Source organism: Dama dama, chromosome 19 (genome assembly GCF_033118175.1).
Source record: "Dama dama isolate Ldn47 chromosome 19, ASM3311817v1, whole genome shotgun sequence".
NCBI classification, from domain to species: domain Eukaryota; kingdom Metazoa; phylum Chordata; class Mammalia; order Artiodactyla; family Cervidae; genus Dama; species Dama dama.
The window spans coordinates 80,725,852-80,743,772 of record NC_083699.1 but is presented as its reverse complement, the minus strand read 5'-3'; the positions used below and the strand labels follow the sequence as shown (position 1 = coordinate 80,743,772).

At 36.2% G+C, this 17,921-nt stretch overlaps 1 protein-coding gene across 3 annotated transcripts in view; it reads left to right on the top strand.

The window, feature by feature from the left end:
• Positions 1-17,921, top strand: part of ACAD11 (acyl-CoA dehydrogenase family member 11) — a 99,536-nt gene that overhangs the window by 75,587 nt on the left and 6,028 nt on the right. For all 3 annotated transcript variants that reach the window (XR_009697038.1, XM_061167599.1, XM_061167600.1), the window contains exons 14-18: positions 5,714-5,780; positions 6,413-6,498; positions 8,336-8,407; positions 9,259-9,413; positions 17,726-17,842. Coding sequence is in view for 2 of the 3 variants with exons in the window: in XM_061167599.1 (XP_061023582.1) it covers positions 5,714-5,780; positions 6,413-6,498; positions 8,336-8,407; positions 9,259-9,413; positions 17,726-17,842 (497 nt within the window). In the remaining variant the exon portion in view is untranslated. The remainder of the gene's footprint in view (positions 1-5,713; positions 5,781-6,412; positions 6,499-8,335; positions 8,408-9,258; positions 9,414-17,725; positions 17,843-17,921) is intronic.

Below are 17,921 nucleotides of genomic sequence, written 5' to 3'. Positions count from 1 at the left end.
TGGTCACTTTAAAATGTATAGAAATATTCAATCACTATGTCATATAATGGGAACTAATGTAAGTCATAGGTCAATTTTACTCTGAAAACAAGCAACCACAAAAAAAAAGAGAGATCAGATATGTGGTTACCACAGGTGGGTGTGTGTTTGCGTGCTCGGTCACATCCAACTCTTTAATATCCATACTACATATTGAATTAATGTTTTATATGATTTGGGGGAGGTTGGGGTTTTGTTTTTTGTTTTTTTTTTTAGTGGGGAGACATTGACCATACTGTATGGCTTGTGGGATCTTGGTTCCCTCACCATGGATCAAACCCATGACTGCTACACTGGAAGTGTGGAGTCTTAACCACTGGATCACCAGAGAAGTCCTGTATATGAGTTTTTTACTTAGCATTTTTGCTTAAGCACTTTCATGTTACTCCAAACTCCCTATAAATGACATTTTTAGTAGATAAATAATATTTTGTTGTGTAGATTATCATAATTTGCCTTACTATTCAACTGTTATAAGATTTTTCTAGTGTTTTGCTATTACAAATAATGTTATAGACAGCATCTTTGTAGATGTAGTAGGAAATTGTACTTAATCTTATCTTACTGAGGGATTTTGAAGAATGGGACTAACCATGTCTAACTATCACTTTTCTTGTTACACTAAAGATAGCATTCCGTAGAATAATCTTAGAGTTCTTTCAGATAATTGCTTAGAATGTTTTCTTATTCTTTTAAGGGTTCCATTATATGGACACATCCATATAATTGTCTTCTGTTGATGATATTGATTTATGCCCAATTCTTTCCTCTCTCAGTTCATTCATGCATGCTAAGTCACTGCAGTCATGTCTGACTCTTTGTGACCCTATGAACGTAGCCCACCAGGCTCCTCTGTCCATGCAACTCTCCAGGCAAGAATACTGGAGTGGGCTGCCATGCTCTTCTCCATGGGATCTTCCCAACCCAGGGATCGAACCTCCATCTCTTATATCTCCTGCATTGGCAGGCGTGTTTTTTACCACTAGAAACACCTAGGAATTTCAGGAGCACCTGTATCTGTAGGATAAATCTCAAAAGTTGAATAGGTGGATTAAAGACTAAGTGAATCTGTAATTTTGATGGATGTTGCCAAATTGTACTTCATAGGGATGGTATTACTTTGTACTCTCACCAATAATGTATGAAAATATCTATTTCCCTAGAACATTGCCAGTTGAATGTCTTGTTCCACTACCATTTTGCTGTCTTAAAAAACTTTTAATTCAGTACCAGTTCAGTACCATTCCCCTTCCCTTGCCAGCTGTATGTGAGATATTTTTCCTAAATTGTTGGGTTCTTTGTTTGTTTGCTCTAGTTTTGTTTCTTTGTTGTTACTGTTTAGTTGCTAAATCGTGTCTGACTATGTGTGGCCCCATGAACTGTAGTCCACCAGACTCTTCTGTCCATGGAGTGGGTTGCCATTTCCTCCTCCAGGTGATCTTCCTGACCCAGGGATCGAACTTGCGTCTTCTGCATTGGCAGGAAGATTCTTTACTGCTGAGCCACCAGGGAAGCCCAATTTTGTTTCTTACTGTACAATAGTTTAATACAGATCAGCCAATCAGTCTTTCTCTTTTAATTTATTTTTTCTTTTTGGCCACACACAAGGATTGAACCTGGGCCGTTGGCAGTGAGAGCATGGATTCCTAGCCACTGAAGCACAAGGGAAGTCCCACGTTTATTATTTTTGAGGTTTAAAATTTCTTTTCCATTCAGAAATTTCATAGATACCAAATTGTTTTATCTTCTAGTTTTTTTTTTTATGTCTTGATTATTTAATCTTTTTTTAAATTTCAATTCTGATCTATTTGGACCTGATTTTGATTCAACTATATTTTGTAGTAGTCACAGCATGTAACATTTATAGAATACTTTTTAGATGTAAACCTTCCTAGAGGAAGAATAAGTGAATTTCAAAGGTTGTTTCTCCTATTAACAATAGCACATATAACCCAAGGGAACACATGAGATTTTCTTTTTTTTCCTTAACTGTATGATAAACATTTTTTTTTAACAAGTGGAAATTTCATTGTAAAATGTTAGTTAACACATAATTGTTTTTAAAATCTGCCTGCAATGTGGGAGACCCTGAAGAAGAGAATGGCTACCCACTCCAGTATTCTTCCCTGGAGAATTCCATGGACAGAGGAGCCTGGTGGGCTATGTATGATCCATGGGTGCACAAAGAGTCAAATATGACTGAGTGACTCACTCTTTCACTTTTCATTAGTATTAATGCTAAGACCAAATGAAGTTTATATATTTCACATCAATATTGGTAGAAATAACCTTGATGCTTTGTAAATGACTAATTGTACTTCATATTATATTATTGTTTATATCACTTTCCTTATGGTTGCAGGCCATATCCATACTCAACAGTTATATTTTTCTCCACCTGTCATATATCCTTATGTTATAGACTGATTTTGTTTGATAGTCATGTGGTTGTAAGAACGTGTAAAATTAAAACTCATCAGCAAATATCAGCAAAATATCCCTTTCAGCCTGACTTAATCCCGGCACTTCAGCAGTCTTGAAATACCACACAGTCTGGATTAAAAACAAAATTATTTTATCTGTGCCATCTGTTTTCACTCATGAAGGCCTGTGACATAGCAGATAAATATTTAAATGCTTTCTGATCTATTCAGATTTCCTTTAATATATTTAATTTGTGACATTTGGCATCCTGTCCATTAAGTAAAATAACATGAGAACAAAAACTCTTTAGAAGAAGGACATTTCAGCAGCTGCACCTGCCAAATTATGCTTGTAGCTAAGATGAGATGATATATTTGTGAGAGGGTTTTCCCATTTTCTGAAACATCAAGGTTAAATAAAAATATTTCAAAATTTATAGCTTATGTATTCATCCTTACTTCCTCTATTTAATGACCCCAAAAAGGACAGCCAATTTAGAAGTTTCACTTTTTTAGAATCTGAATTGTTTTCCATATTAGATTGGGCAAAGCAGAATCGAAGAATTATTTTCCTAGTTTCTTGAGTTTCATCAAAATTTACATGATATCTGAAATCTGTTGGGTACTTAAATAAAGTTGTGGCAACAACTTTTCATGATAAAAAGAGCAGGACAAGAAATGCTATTGGGAAATAGTAGAGAAAAATTATGGAATTAGAAAAGGCATGCTTTCAGTTAGGGTTTAAGGGAATTATAGAGAAGATTTTACTTTTGAAGGATTAAGATACATGAATCCTTAAAAGATGTACCCAAAATGGTTTTGATTACCAGGATAAAGTGGACAAAGAAAAGATCTCTAATGAAATGAACCCCAAGTCACACCATTATGTCCTAATCTGATTTTTAGATGAACACCCACCAAGGAGACAATGTGTTATATGGGGCAAGTGGCCTGACTCTTCATTCTTAGAGCCTCAAGTCTTCCTACAAGTAAAACCTAAAAAATTGCAAGTGGAAAAATATCCAGTCGAAAAATTAAAAATAAGCCTTTCTGGAAAGGATTCTTTTCTCTATAATTTCTAGCTAAAAATCAAAGCATGATTGCATATCATTGCAGAACCAGAGTCAATCAAGGGTAAAAAAAATTCCCTCTGCTCAGCGTTTTCAGATAAGGAATTTCCATTAATATCCACATTGAAATTTAAGTTTTATCATCTACTCTTTGAATCATCCTAATGTTTTTTGGGTTGATCCTCAGAATCGTGGAATTCATTTTCTTTGTATTAGCACCTGTAAAAATCAGAAGGACACACTTTTGTAAAAATAACTAAACACAATTTGGAAAGTGAAACATGGTTCAATAAATGAGGATAGTCAAGTGGACTCAACATCAAGAGTATAACATCTGAGATTTTTAAAACTTAATTTTGAGATATGTGAGTGGGGAAATCTTTTTTCACTAAAATCTGGAAGATGTAGCAGCTGATACATCCTTCTTATAAAGAGTCTTTTCAGAACTGATTGAAAAAAAAATAGTTTCCATTAAATTTAAAGAAACCCAAATTAGAGCTTTGGTTTTAAGACAATTGTGTTTTAACCTTAACCATATTTTACTTAACATGTATAATTCACAATATAGGATAATTGAGGGGAATAGAATGGTAAGCTCTTGATTTTATTGATTTAAAAATTTTTAAGCTTCTAAGATTCCTGATTCTGCTTCTTATGTGATCAAATTTTGGGGTGATCATTGCATTTCTAAAACTTGAACTGACATTAATGATAGGTACCTGATTTAAGAAACCATCACATGAGATAAGTGAAAACCTGGTTTTGGCAAAGTTTTAAAAACCCTAGGGGAGTTCCATTTCTGGTGTGGTGGATTAACCACCTAAGATTGACCTTCTCACAGATAACAACTATAAAACTACAAAAAATAACTACCTGAAGAGTCTGTAGAGTGACCAAAGACAGCTGATTTTGTAGCAGAGTCAGACTTTAGAAGATGAGATGGGCCCGAGGCCTCATTTTAAGAATTTGACCTAAGGACTCAATGGTGTGAGAATGCTGAAGCTTCTCTAGATGACGTAGGTCTTTGTGTCCTAAGGAACTAGAGAATAGTAAGGCAGCCATTGCTCCCAGAAAAATGATAGAGTAGGGTGAGACTCCAGGAAAGGAAAAACTAGAGAAAGAGAGCTCTGTTTCCTGTGTAAGCTTTGTCCAAGCCTCTGGCTTACTCATGAATCAAAGTGATTCACAAGGCAGACTCAAAGCACCTTGCAGCTAAATAAAAGAGCTAAAGTGAAATATGGCCTCTCATTCACCTTAACTGAGACAGACTCTGCAGTTTGACTCTACCTAAGTTAATTGCCTCTTAAAACAATAACATTAACGGTCTTCAGAGAGAAAGAACAGAATCCAGAGTCTTCAAAACAAAGGAATCATTATGTCCAGAATACAATGGAAAATTATTCATTAAATGAAGAAGCAGGAAAACATGATTCACTTTCAGGGCACCAACCTTGCTTCATCCCTATTACCATTTCCTCCTCTCCCCATATTATTTTGAAATAAGTCCCAGATATCACATTATGTCTCTCACGAATATTTCAGTGTGCATCTCAATAAGAGCTCTTTTTAAAATGTAACCACAATGTCATTAGCACACCTAAAATTACTTAATATTGTTACATATCCAGTAAGTATTCAAATTTCTAATTGTTTGTAGATGGATTAATGCTTTTCAGTTTGTTTAATTGAAACAGACTCACCCTCATCCTACTCCATGGCTGGGGAAATTAAGTCTTTCTCAGTCACTGGTTGAGGAGTAAATATTGTGAGTTTTGGTACTCTTGTCCATAGGTCAGAGAAAATGAGATCTAAGCTAGCATATTTTGCTAGAAGAAGTTCATAATCTTTCTAGCATGCTGATGTTTGAAATGGTATGAATGGGAGAGCCATCATTTTGTCTTAAGGGCTGCAGTTCTTTCATGGCTTCTTTGACTTCTGGTTATTTTCATGCAGCAGTTCTCATTGAAGAAGTCCATTCTTGGCCTTAGTTAGTCAATTTTCTTGAGTGATATACAGTTTTGTACATAAGCATTTCTTTTTTTAATGATCAAGGGCTTTCTTCCTGTGTGTGTGTTTGTTTTGCCAGAGGTAAACTTAGAAAGATTAGAACTTTTAGTGTGAAATGTCAGACTAAAAATTTATTTTTATGATGTATTCTCTTCATTGTCTCTCTGGTTTTAGGAGCTGGGAATCCAAAGTGCAAAATTGCAATTGTTATGGGAAGAATTAACAATAAGTCTGAACTCAGGTAATAAAACAATAGTGATTGAGAAATCTACGAGGAATAAGAGTCAGTCTTTTTGTACTCACTTAATTTACTTAAAATTCACCATTTAGGCTCATAAATTATAATATAAAGTATATTATGATATTAAATGTCATATATCTGTTGTTTCACAATTATTTTGCTAAAGAAATATTTAGAAAACATTTTAGGAAGTGTTGGTATACATTCTTCACTGTGAAATTTCCTGTTTTAAAAAGTGTTGCTGAATTCTCAAAGCTGTTTGGATCCAATTATAAGATATATAAAATTTTTCAAAACTGTCTGTAAGTAATTAAGTGATTAGATATTTAGACCCAAGGCAATAATCTTGAAATGTTTAATATATTAAATGTCAGTTCCCAGTTACCATTCTGAGCAAGGAGAAGCCTCAGTTAAATAACTTTCACATATATTTCAAATCATTGTTTTTCCAGATTACAGCCTGCATCCGAATGTACTTAATGTAATGATTTTTACACAATTCCTATTCCAGACATTGTTACTTACATGATTACATGATAGCAACAATGAAAAGATGACAGTTGAGTCTCCACCTAACATGTTTTATTTTTCCACTTAGCAAACTTCCTAACATCTACTTTTCTTTTGACCAGACACAAACAACACAGCATGATTCTTGTTCCCATCAACACACCTGGAGTAGAAATAATAAGGCCCTTGACAGTTTTTGGCTACCTGGGTAAATATTCAATCAGCTTGTCTGTGTATTTGCACTGTGTATTTGCACATAACATTTTAGTGCATGAGATGAATTCTTAGAAATCCTTTGACCCTTAGCATAAATTACCAGTGGAGTTCAGAATGGAACAAATGAAGAGAGAGGTGGTGCAGCGTTCTACCATGTTTTGTCTGCTTTGGGGAAAGGGCAAACTGGTATTTAAGGCACAGCAACTCTGTCTGCCAGTCTTCTTTTCATCATCCAGGAGGAAGGGTTAATGAAATAGATGTGAAAAATTAAGTAACTCACAGTAATATTCATTTTTAACTTTCTTAATCAACCTATAAAAGTTATTAATAAGCAAAGGGTTTTGATTGATTTGAATGCAGAACTTTTCCTTCCTTCTGTCCTTGGGTGGAATTTCTAAGAAGCAAGGATACTTTTGCTCAGTCTCATGTTCACTGTTGCCTTGCTGCTCAGGTTTCTCACTCTGCAAGTGTTTGTTGAGCGCTCAACCCACTCCAGTATTCTTACCTGGAGAATCCCATGGACAAAGGAGCCTGGCAGGCTACAGTCCATATGGTCACAAAGAGTCAGACATGACTGAAATGACTTAACATGCACGCACACACAAGCACTGTTACAGGTGCTTAGAATACAATAGTGAACACAGTAAACTAAGATCTCTGCCCTTGTGGAGCTTACTTGCTAGGGGACAGAAACAGAGGATAAATATAGACATGTAAATAAGCTAGGTAGCTGAAAGCAAATGATAAATGTTATAAAAAACTGAACTTTAGGTTTTGTGGTGACCCTGGCTTTTTCTTTATTGTTAAATGTGGCTAATGAAAATATTCAAGAGGTGGATGACTTTTTGTAAGCTGCAACTAGAAAATGCACCCACAGGTTAAGTGGTTGGGTTGTAGAACAGCCTAAAAGACCATGAAAATGGGTTTATAATGTTGCTTGGCTATTAATACCCACCATTGTAGAGCCTGTGTTTCAGATTTCAGTATGACAATCTCACCAACATCTCTCCAACTCCCTGCGCCAAGGCCAAAAGAAATATTGTGGACAGAGTTGATTATTAATGTCTATTCTGACAGGAAAAGGGTGTGGAGTTAACTGGAGATTATCTCCAGAACTTGGCGAGGAGGAAGGATGATGTAAAGACAAAGTGTGGATGTGTTCCCAGTCTCTGTCACACGCCAGCATTTTCAAGAGGCACACAAGCCTAGACTGGAAGCAAATACACTTGCAGGTCCAGCCTTGGCTTTGTCTCTAATGCTAAACCTGCCCTGTCCCTTCAAGCAGGTTCTTCACACCTTCAGGCATTGGTTTCCACAGTGATAAAATAAGACATATAATTCACTTGCAAATTTTCAACCATTGGAACCTTTTTTTTTCTTCAAGCAAAATTTTCTTCGGAAGCCTGTATATTAAAAATTTTAAAGAAGCAAACAAGCCTCCAACAAATAAAAATAAATGGGAAAAAAATAAATAAAAAATGGAAAATTAAAAAAAAAACTTTAAAGAAGCAATAATAAAACAATAATCAGATGATCTGATTTGAGCTATGGCGCCATCTTCTTTTTCACAGCTCTACAACCTCAGAAAATCCATTCAGAAATCTCTGGGTGAAATGATATCTAAAATCTCCTAAAGTTTCTTATGCAGTGATGAGTTTTTGGGCTGTACATTACTGGGGGTTCAGGACTCAGGCCTACCTAGAAATGTCTGACATATGAGGCCTTAAATTCCACTGTCTTTGAGAATTATGTTTCAGTAGATTAATTATCTCTGACTCTATTTTTGTCACCTCATTTTGTTTTCTAAAATCTTATTCTCTATTTTACAGATAATTTCCATGGAGGACATTTTGAGATCCATTTTAATCAAGTGCGAGTTCCTGCCACCAATTTAATACTAGGTGAGATAAATTGAACAAATGATTCTCTAGTAATTTTTAAAAAATATTTTCAGGTCTAAATCTGAAAAAGATGTGAAATCTACCATAATTTAGATACTTTCCTTCTTGTTTACTCCATTTATAAGGGAAAATTATTTCCTTTGGTAATAATAACAGTAATAGGTTTTATTTAAGTATTTGATGTGGTGTCACATCAATTGAAAACATAGCTAAATACAAAAATTATACAATTCGGAGCAACGTACTTTTTCCTAAAACATGATCGTCAAGCCTCTACTTGTTTTAATAAAACCTCAGTAGTTTCTGAACACTGTATTCCTCGAATGACTCCATCCTCTTGCTTGTTGGAATCCTACCCAACCTTCAGTGAACATCTCTGATGCCACCTCTTTCGAGAAGGTTCTTGTATTCCTTATTTCATCAATTCAATAAGCCCCTGATCCTGCCACGCCCTCAGGTTACCATGATGAACAGACACCTTTCCCTCCTATGCCTTTTTTGTCCTTCTCCATATCCTTTATCCCTAGCATCCTTGCCCCTCTTCTAATTTCTAAACTCAGGACTGTGTCTTATCTACCTTGGTAACCATTGCAGCACTAACAAAATAACTTATGCAGAGTAGGTACTCAAGAGACAGTTCTTGAATCTGATCCAAGTTTTTAATGATGGTGGTTTACATTTCTATGTATTAGAAATCAAAGTTCCATAGATGTATAGTGAACCTTATTACAGAACTTACTTTTTTCCTACTGGAATGCCATTTTTATTGAGGATAGTTCATTATTTTCTCAGGATCTGTGTAAATAACAAAAGAAATAGGCTGTGGTCATGTTCTCCTTTCTTTCTCACAGGTGAAGGCAGGGGATTTGAAATTGCCCAAGGCCGGCTTGGACCTGGCAGAATCCACCACTGTATGAGAACAATAGGTTTGGCTGAACGTGCTTTACAGATCATGTGTGAACGAGCAAACCAAAGGGTGGCCTTTAAGAAGAAACTTTATTCACATGTAAGAATAATTACTTATTTGAATTTATTGTAGCCCAATGCACTATACTAACCTTGAACCAAAATAACATTATTTGGTCAGAAAGAGATTTCCTCTGCATAAACAAAGTGATTCTTTTCCACAAAATATATTTATTTGTAGTCTGTATTTAAATATAGTTTGATGATGTGGATGGACCTAGAGACTGTCATACAGTGTTAAGTCAGAAAGAGAAAAACAAATATCATATAATATTCCACATATGATTCCACTTATATGTAAAATTAGAAAATGATACAGGTGAACTTATTTGCAAAGCAGAAATAGAGACACAGAGGTAGAGAACAAACATGGATACCAAGGGGAAACAGGGCAGGATGAATAGGAGGGTTGGGATTGACATATATACACTACTGTGTATAAAACAGATAACTAATTGAACTTTCTGTGTAGCACAAGGGACTCAGTCCTCTGTGGTGACCTAAATAGGAAGGAAATCCAAAAAAGAGGGGTTACATGTACACATACAGCTGATTCACTTTGGTACAAGAGAAACTAACACAACATTGTAAAGCAAGTATATTCCAGTAAAAATTAATGGAAAATCCTAAGATTCCAGCTATATGAGTGTGTATATATATATGTACACTATATATATATAGTATATGTATGTATATATATATAGCTATATATATATATATATAGGCTGACGAGAGGTAGTTTGTGCAAGATTTAATAATTCCTTAAGTGCTTCAACACCTCAGCACACAAAGTCTCAATAATTTGTTCAACTTTCTCAGGTTCTCGTTCTCTAGAGAACTTCATACAGTAGCCCTCTCTGTGGACATGAGAGTGCTGTTTTAAGGAAGAAGGAAGCCTTTCTTTGGCTCTGTGGAGGAATTAAGACAGATAAGTGGAGAGATATAGAAAAATAGCCCAAAAGTCAGTGAAAGAAAAGAGATCCAAAAATGGAAAGGACTGCTTTATAAAGAAGTGAGCTCCCTGTCACTGGAGAAATGCAAGTAGAAATGGGACCAGCATTAGCTGGGGTGTTCATGATATTTTGAATTTTCATCTCTAAGTTAAGTACTACTGAGCCTATTGTTTACAAAAAACAATACTTACATCCAGGCACTATAATCCAAATTTGAAAATATTTATCAAGAGGGAAAAGATACTACCATATCAGACTTCCTTGCTTACAAGAAATATTCAAAGGAGCTGAAATGGAAAAATTCTTAAGAGCAATGAGATAGCTAAATCATCCCCCTAAAAGCCCTTCTAAGAAGGTGAGAAAAATTATTATTAAATATTTAATACTTAAGATTGCTAACACATACTGTTAAGTCAAACTTGTAGTGGTAAATTGTATCCATGTTTGCCGGACATGTATATTTTAGTACATTTTATAAGATTGTCTCAACTGTACTTTAACAAGGAGTTATAAAGTTCATTTGTGACAACCTTATAAAAGTTTTACAGTATATTTTTTACCCTGAATTCTTATAGGCCATGCTTTCTTTTTTGTGAAATAGTATTTAGCAAATCTATGACTTAGTTATAACATTGTTCTTATGGAAAAATATAGCCTGCTTTATGGCACATACCTGGGAATAATTTGTAGAAGAACCCTTTTAGTAAACAGTGAGGGCAAGTGTTCAACTGTTGGATGGGCACTGTAGAAGGTAAAATGATGCAAAAGTTTGAGGCTATAAATACAACTCCACATTGCTGCTGGAGTAAGAGCTGAAGAGTTGTTCATGGCATCAAATGTCACTTCAGGCACATTTCTCTTCTCAAAATTGCCACCCAAACCCCGAGCAGGGTGCAAGGAAGAACAGAAAGGTTAACCTACAGGCGTCTTGAACACACAAAAGCACTCTCCTTAAGTGCTGCTTTCATGAAAGATGTTTTAATAGTGTGCTAAAGAGAAATTTCTTTTCCACTTTTTAAACTTAATGTAGCAAGCATAACAAGCCTGGGCTTTTCAAAAATAGGCCTCCCTTCTATGAAAACCTCTTGCATTTGGCATAAAGGAAATGATCTGGCAAGAGCTAGAGAGATGTGTGAACAGGTCAAATAAAAATCTGGGCTAGCTTTTTCTTTCCTTTTTTAATTTGTGAAAGTAACATTCCACTTCCCTGAATTTGGAGATCCTTTCCAGCTGCCTTCTACTTTATGCCAGGCACTAAAGTGAAAAGTTCTTTATCAAAGTTCTTTTCTAGTAAATAAGTCTGGCACCTTCTTAGAGCACCCACTTAATTCTTTTTAGAAAATCTAGGGTCTGTAGAGACCCACTTAAGACCACTTTCCTTTATTATAAAGCTATGAAGTAAATGCATATGGTGGTTTGTTCATGAAGTTATAATCACCTAGGTTGATCAGTTCAGTTCAGTTCAGTTCAGTTCAGTCACTCAGTCATGTCCGACTCTTTGTAACCCCATGGACTGTAGCACACCAGGCTTCCCTGTCCATCACCAACTCCCAAAGCTTGCTCAAACTCATGCCCATCCAGTTGATGATGCCATCCAACCATCTCAACCTCTGTCATCCCCTTCTCTTCCTGCCTTCAGTCTTTCCCAGCATCAGGGTCTTTTCCAATGAGTCAGTTCTTCACATCAGGTGGCCAGAGTATTGGAGTTTCAGCTGCTGCATTATTCCTTCCAATGAATATTCAGGATTGATTTCCTTGAGGATTGACTGGTTGGATCTCCTTGCAGTCCAAGGGGCTCTCAAGAGTCTTCTCCAACACCACAGTTCAAAAGCATCAATTCTTTTCAAAAGCATCATCAATTCTGGCATTTCGCATGATGTACTCTGCATACAAGTTAAATAAGTAGGGTGACAATATACAGCCTTGATGTATTCCTTTCTCATTTTGGAACCAGTCTGTTATTACCTAGTTTGATAGCCATTAAAAAAAGACACTGACTGCTGGAGTTTTATTTGACATTGTTAATTCAGAGCTTGGTTTCAACCTCTAGGACAGTGCCATCCAACAGAAATATATGTATTATAAGCCAGAAACGTAATTTAAAATATTCTAGTAGCTACATTTTTAAAAAGTAAAAAGAAATAGATGAGATTGATTTTAATAATACATTTTATTTAATCCAATATATCTGAAATGTTATCATTTTGACATGAAATCAATATAAAAATATTACTAGTGGGTATTTTACATTCTTTTAAAAACCAATTCTTCTAAATTAGATGTATATTTCACACATGTATAATACATCTTGTTTCAGACTAAACATATTTCACATTGCATGTGATTATTGGCTACCATGTTCCTGTGATAGGGAAACTGATCAAAATATCCACCACTGAAGCAATGTACTGGAGCAAACATGTTGTTGTTGTTCAGTTGCTAAGTCATGTCCGATTCTTTGCGACACCGTGCACTGCATCATGCCAGGCTTCCCTTTCTTCACTATCTCCTGGCGTTTCCTCAAACTCATGTCCACTGACTCGGTGATGCCATCTAACTGTTACATCCCATGTCGCCCCCATCTCCTCCTGCCCTCAGTATTTCTCAGCATCAAGGTCTTTTCCAATGTGTTGACTCTTCCCATCAGGTGGCCAAAGTATTGGAGCTTCAGCATCAGTCCTTCCAATGAATATTCAGGATTGATTACCTTTAGGATTGACTGGTTTGATCTCCTTGCTGCCCAAGGGACTCTCAGGAATCTTCTCCAGTACAATTTGAAGGCATGAATTCTTTAGCGTTCAGCCTTCTTTATGGTCCAACTCTCACATCTTTATATGACTTCTGGAAAAACCATAGCTTTGACTGTATGGATATTTGTCAGCCAAGTGACATCTCTTCTTTTTAATATGCTGTCTAGATTTGTCATAGCTTTTCTTCCAGAGACCTAGTGTCTTTTAATTTCATGACTGCAGTCACCATCCACAGTTATTTTGAAGCCCAGGAAAATAAAATCTGTCACTGTTTCCACTTTTTCCCCTTCTATTTGCTATGAATTGATGAGACCAGATGCCATGATCTTAGTTTTTTGAATGTTGAGTTTTAAGCTGGTTTTTCAGTCTCCTCTTTCACCTTTATCAAGGGGCTCTTTATTTTTTTTTTTCATTTATTTTTATTAGTTGGAGGCTAATTACTTTACAATATTGTAGTGGTTTTTGCCATACATTGACATGAATCAGCCGTGGATTTACATGTGTTCCCCATCGCAATCCCCCCCTCCCACCTCCCTCCCCATCCCATCCCTCTAGGTCTTCCCAGTGCACCAGCCCTGAGCACTTGTCTCATGCATCCAACCTGGGCTGGTGGTCTGTTTCACCTCAAGGGGCTCTTTAGTTCCTAAAGCAGAAGTAGATGTTTTTCTTGAATTGTCTTACTTATTCTGTTGGCAGTTAGATGTTGGCAATTAGATCTCTGGTTCCTCTGCCTTTTCTAAATCCAGCTTGAATATTTAGAAGTTCTTGGCTCATGTACTGTTGAAGAATAGCTTGGAGAATTTTGAGCATTACTTGGCTACCATGTGAGATGAGTGCAATTGTGCAGCAGTTTGAACATTCTTTGGCATTGCCTTTCTTTGGGATTGGAATGAAAACTGACCTTTTTCCGTCCTGTGACCACTGCTGAGTTTTCCAAATTTGCTGGCATATTGAGTGCAGCACTTTCACAGCATCATCTTTTAGGATTTGAAATAGCTCAAATGGAATTCCATCACCTCCACTAGCTTTGTTCATAGTGATGCTTCCTAAGGCCCACTCAACTTCACACTCCAAGATGTCTAGCTCTAGGTGATAGATCACACCATCATAGTTATCTGGGTCATGAAGATCTTTTTATATAGTTCTGTGTATTCTTGCCACCTCTTCTTTATATCTTCTGCTTCTCTTAGGTCCATACTGTTTCTGTCCTTTATTGTGCTCACCTTTGCATGAAATGTTCCCTTGGTATCTCTAATTTTCATGAAGAGATCTCTAATCTTTCCTATTCTATTGTTTTCCTCTATTTCTTTGCATTGTTCACTTAGGAAGGCTTTCTTATCTTTTGGAACTCTGCATTCAGATGGATATATCTTTCCTTTTCTCCTTTGCCTTTCATATCTCTTCTTTTCTCAGCTATTTCTAAGGCCTCTTCAGACAACCGTTTTGTTTTTTGCATTTCTTTTTCTTGGGGGTGGTTTTGAACATTGCCTCCTATACAGTGTTATGAACTTCTGTCCATAGTTTTTCAGGCACTCTGTCTATCAGTTCTAATCCCTTGAATCTGTTTGTCACTTCCAGTGTATAATCATAAGGGATTTGATTTAGGTCATAGCTGAATGGCCTAGTGGTTTTCCCTACTTTCTTCAATTTAAGTCTGAATTGTACAACAAGGAGTTCATGATCTGAGCTACAGTCAGCTCCTGGTCTTGTTTTTGCTCACTGTTTAGAGCTTCTCCTTCTTCAACTGTAAAGAATATAATCAATCTGACTTCGGTATTGACCATCTGGTGATGTCCACATGTAGAGTCATCTCTTGTGTTGTTGAAAGAATATGAAATAGATAACCCTAAATGCTTCTATTAAAGAAGTTGAATTCACAATTTAATATATCTTGAAAAAAGAAATCTTCAGGCCCAAATGGTGTCAGTGGTGAATTCTGATGAACAACTAAAGAAGAAATAACACCAATTCTGCACAAAAAAATCTCTTCCGGGAAAATGAAGAGGAAACACATTCCAGCTCATTTATGAGACCAAAATTACCAAACAAGCTACAGACCACTATAGATGCAAAAATCTAGAGTAATCCAGCAGTATATAAAAAGAACAACCAAGTGATGTTTATCCCAGGAATACAAGGCTGATTCATATTGATATGTCAGTCATTAAGAAAATTATTCATTGTAATCTACCATTTAACTGCCTAAAAAGAAAAACCATATGATCGTATCAACTGATGCAAAAAGGCAATTGACAAAATATCAGCATCTATTCGTGATATACTAGAGATAGAAAGGAATTTATTTAACCTGATTCAGACCATCTAAAAATTCTATAGCTAACATGATACTTAATAATGAAAGGCTGAGTGTTTTCCTTCCCACAATTGAGAACAAAGGATGTTTACTCTCACCATTGCTCTTTATCATCATAGAGGAAGCCTTAGCCATTGCAGTGAGACAAGAAAAAGAAAGTGCCTAGTTGGGGGAAAAACGAAATAAAACTGTGCCTCTTTGCAGACAACATGATTGTGTATATCCTTAGGAATCTACCAAACAAAACAACAATACCTCCTAGAACTAAAAATAAGTGAGTTTAGCAAAGTCTCAGAATTATATCAACATGTAAAATTAATTTTATTTCTACATACTGCATGCTAAGTCTCTTCAGTCATGTCTAACTCTTTATGACACTATAGACTGTAACCCACCAGACTCCTCTGTCCATAGTTAAGAATACTGGAGTGGATTGCCATTGCCCTCCTCCAGAAGATCTTCCCGACCCAGGGATTGAATCCACATCTCCTGTAGCTCCTGCATTGGCAGGTGGGTTCTTTACCACTAGCTAGCAGTGAACATTTGGAAGCTGAAATTTTTTAAACACCATTTTACAATAGACTAAGAAAGGAAATAGGTACACATATAACAAAATATGTATGCTATCTATATGCTAAAAATTATAAAAGTAATGAAAGAAGCCTAAATAAATACAGAGAAATACGGAATGTATAGATGGCAAACAAACACATCAGCAACTGGGGAAATACAAATTAAAACCACCATGAGATATCTCTGCACATTGTGAAAATGGCTAAATCTTAAAAATACTCACTATACCTAGTGCTGATAACTGGAACTCTCATATTCTGCTGGTGGGAATGTAAGGTGGCATAGTCACTCTGGAAAATGTTGACAGTTTATAAGTATTTACCACATGACCTAACAACTCCACTCCTGGTATTTGCTTTTAAAAATGAAAAGGTATGTTCACACAAAAACTCATATACAGATATTTACAGACGCTCTTTAATAATCACCAAAAATTGAAAACAGCCCAAATGTACTTCAACAGTCGAATGGCTAAACAAATTGTGGTACATCCCTACAGTGGAATACCACTCACTGATAAAAAAGGAATGGACAATTGATAAACAGAACAATTTGGATGAAATTCAAATGAATTATGCTGAGTGAAAGAAGAAGGCTGGTCTCTAAAGAACACATGTCAAAGAATCCCATTTATATGACCTTCGGAAAAAGGCAATAGTATAATAACTGACAAACCTAGACAGCATATTAAAAAGCAGAGACATCACTTTGCCGACAAAGGTCAATATAATCAAAAGCTATGGTTTTTCCTGTAGTCATGTACGGATGTGAGAGTTGGACCATAAAGAAGGCTGAGAGCTGAAGAATTGATGCTTTTGAACTGTGGTGTTGGAGAAAACTCTTGAGTCCCTTGGACAGCAAAATCAAACCAGTCAATCCTAAAGGAAGTCAACCCTGAAAATTCATTGGAAGGACTGACGCTGAAGCTGAAGCTCCAATACTTTGGCCACCTGATGTAAAGAGCTGACTCATTAGAAAAGACCCTGATGCTGGGAAAGATTGAGAGCAGGAGGAGAAGGGGGTGACAGAGGATGAGATTATTGGATGGCATCATTAATTCAATGGACATGAGAACTCAATGGACTGCATGCTGCATTCCATGGGATTGCAAAGAGTTGGACACAACTCAACAACAACAACATAATAACTGAAAACCATTCAGTGGTTTCTACAGGTTAGAGGTAGGGCTATTAAAGGGCAGCATGAGGGAGTTTTGAGAGGAAGAAACTGTTTTATATCTTGATTGTGGTTATACCAGCCTATGAATGTGTTACAATTCATAGAACTGTTTACCAAAGAAAAAGTTCATGTATACTAAATAAATAATAGTAACAATACAACGAAGGACTACTGGACCATTCTCACACTGAAATTGTCTTGGGAATTATGTAGACTGTCCATAAGCAGATCCACCACCTTAACACTTAACAAGTTTCAGTGGGACTATGCTGTTAGCATTCAAAATAGCCAGTATGGAGAATCTTGGCAACAAGACAATTGCTCAGTTTGGCTGTCTTCACTTTAGACACCAGAATATCCAAAATAAATTATTTTTATGAGCAAATAAATTTTTTTTTTCTAAAATCTTCAATGTTACCTGCAGCCATACTATATACTATGTATATGGCTGGATGGTTATATCAAACTAAGTCTTCCATTTAAAAATATTAATATATAGAATAGTATGTTTTCATGTGTTATATGTGGACCTCAGACACCAGCTTATCTCCTCCCTCTTCTGCTGCCCTTTGTTCCCCTCCAGGAGGTGATAGCTCACTGGATTGCTGAAAGCCGAATTGCCATTGAGGAGATCCGCTTGTTGACCTTGAAAACTGCCCACAGCATTGATACTCTGGGCAGCGCTGGTGCTAAGAAAGAGGTGAGAACCTTTGGACCACCATCTGCCAAGTCATATGTTTCTCCCATACTTTGGGCATTCCAGGTTTCATGGTGACTGG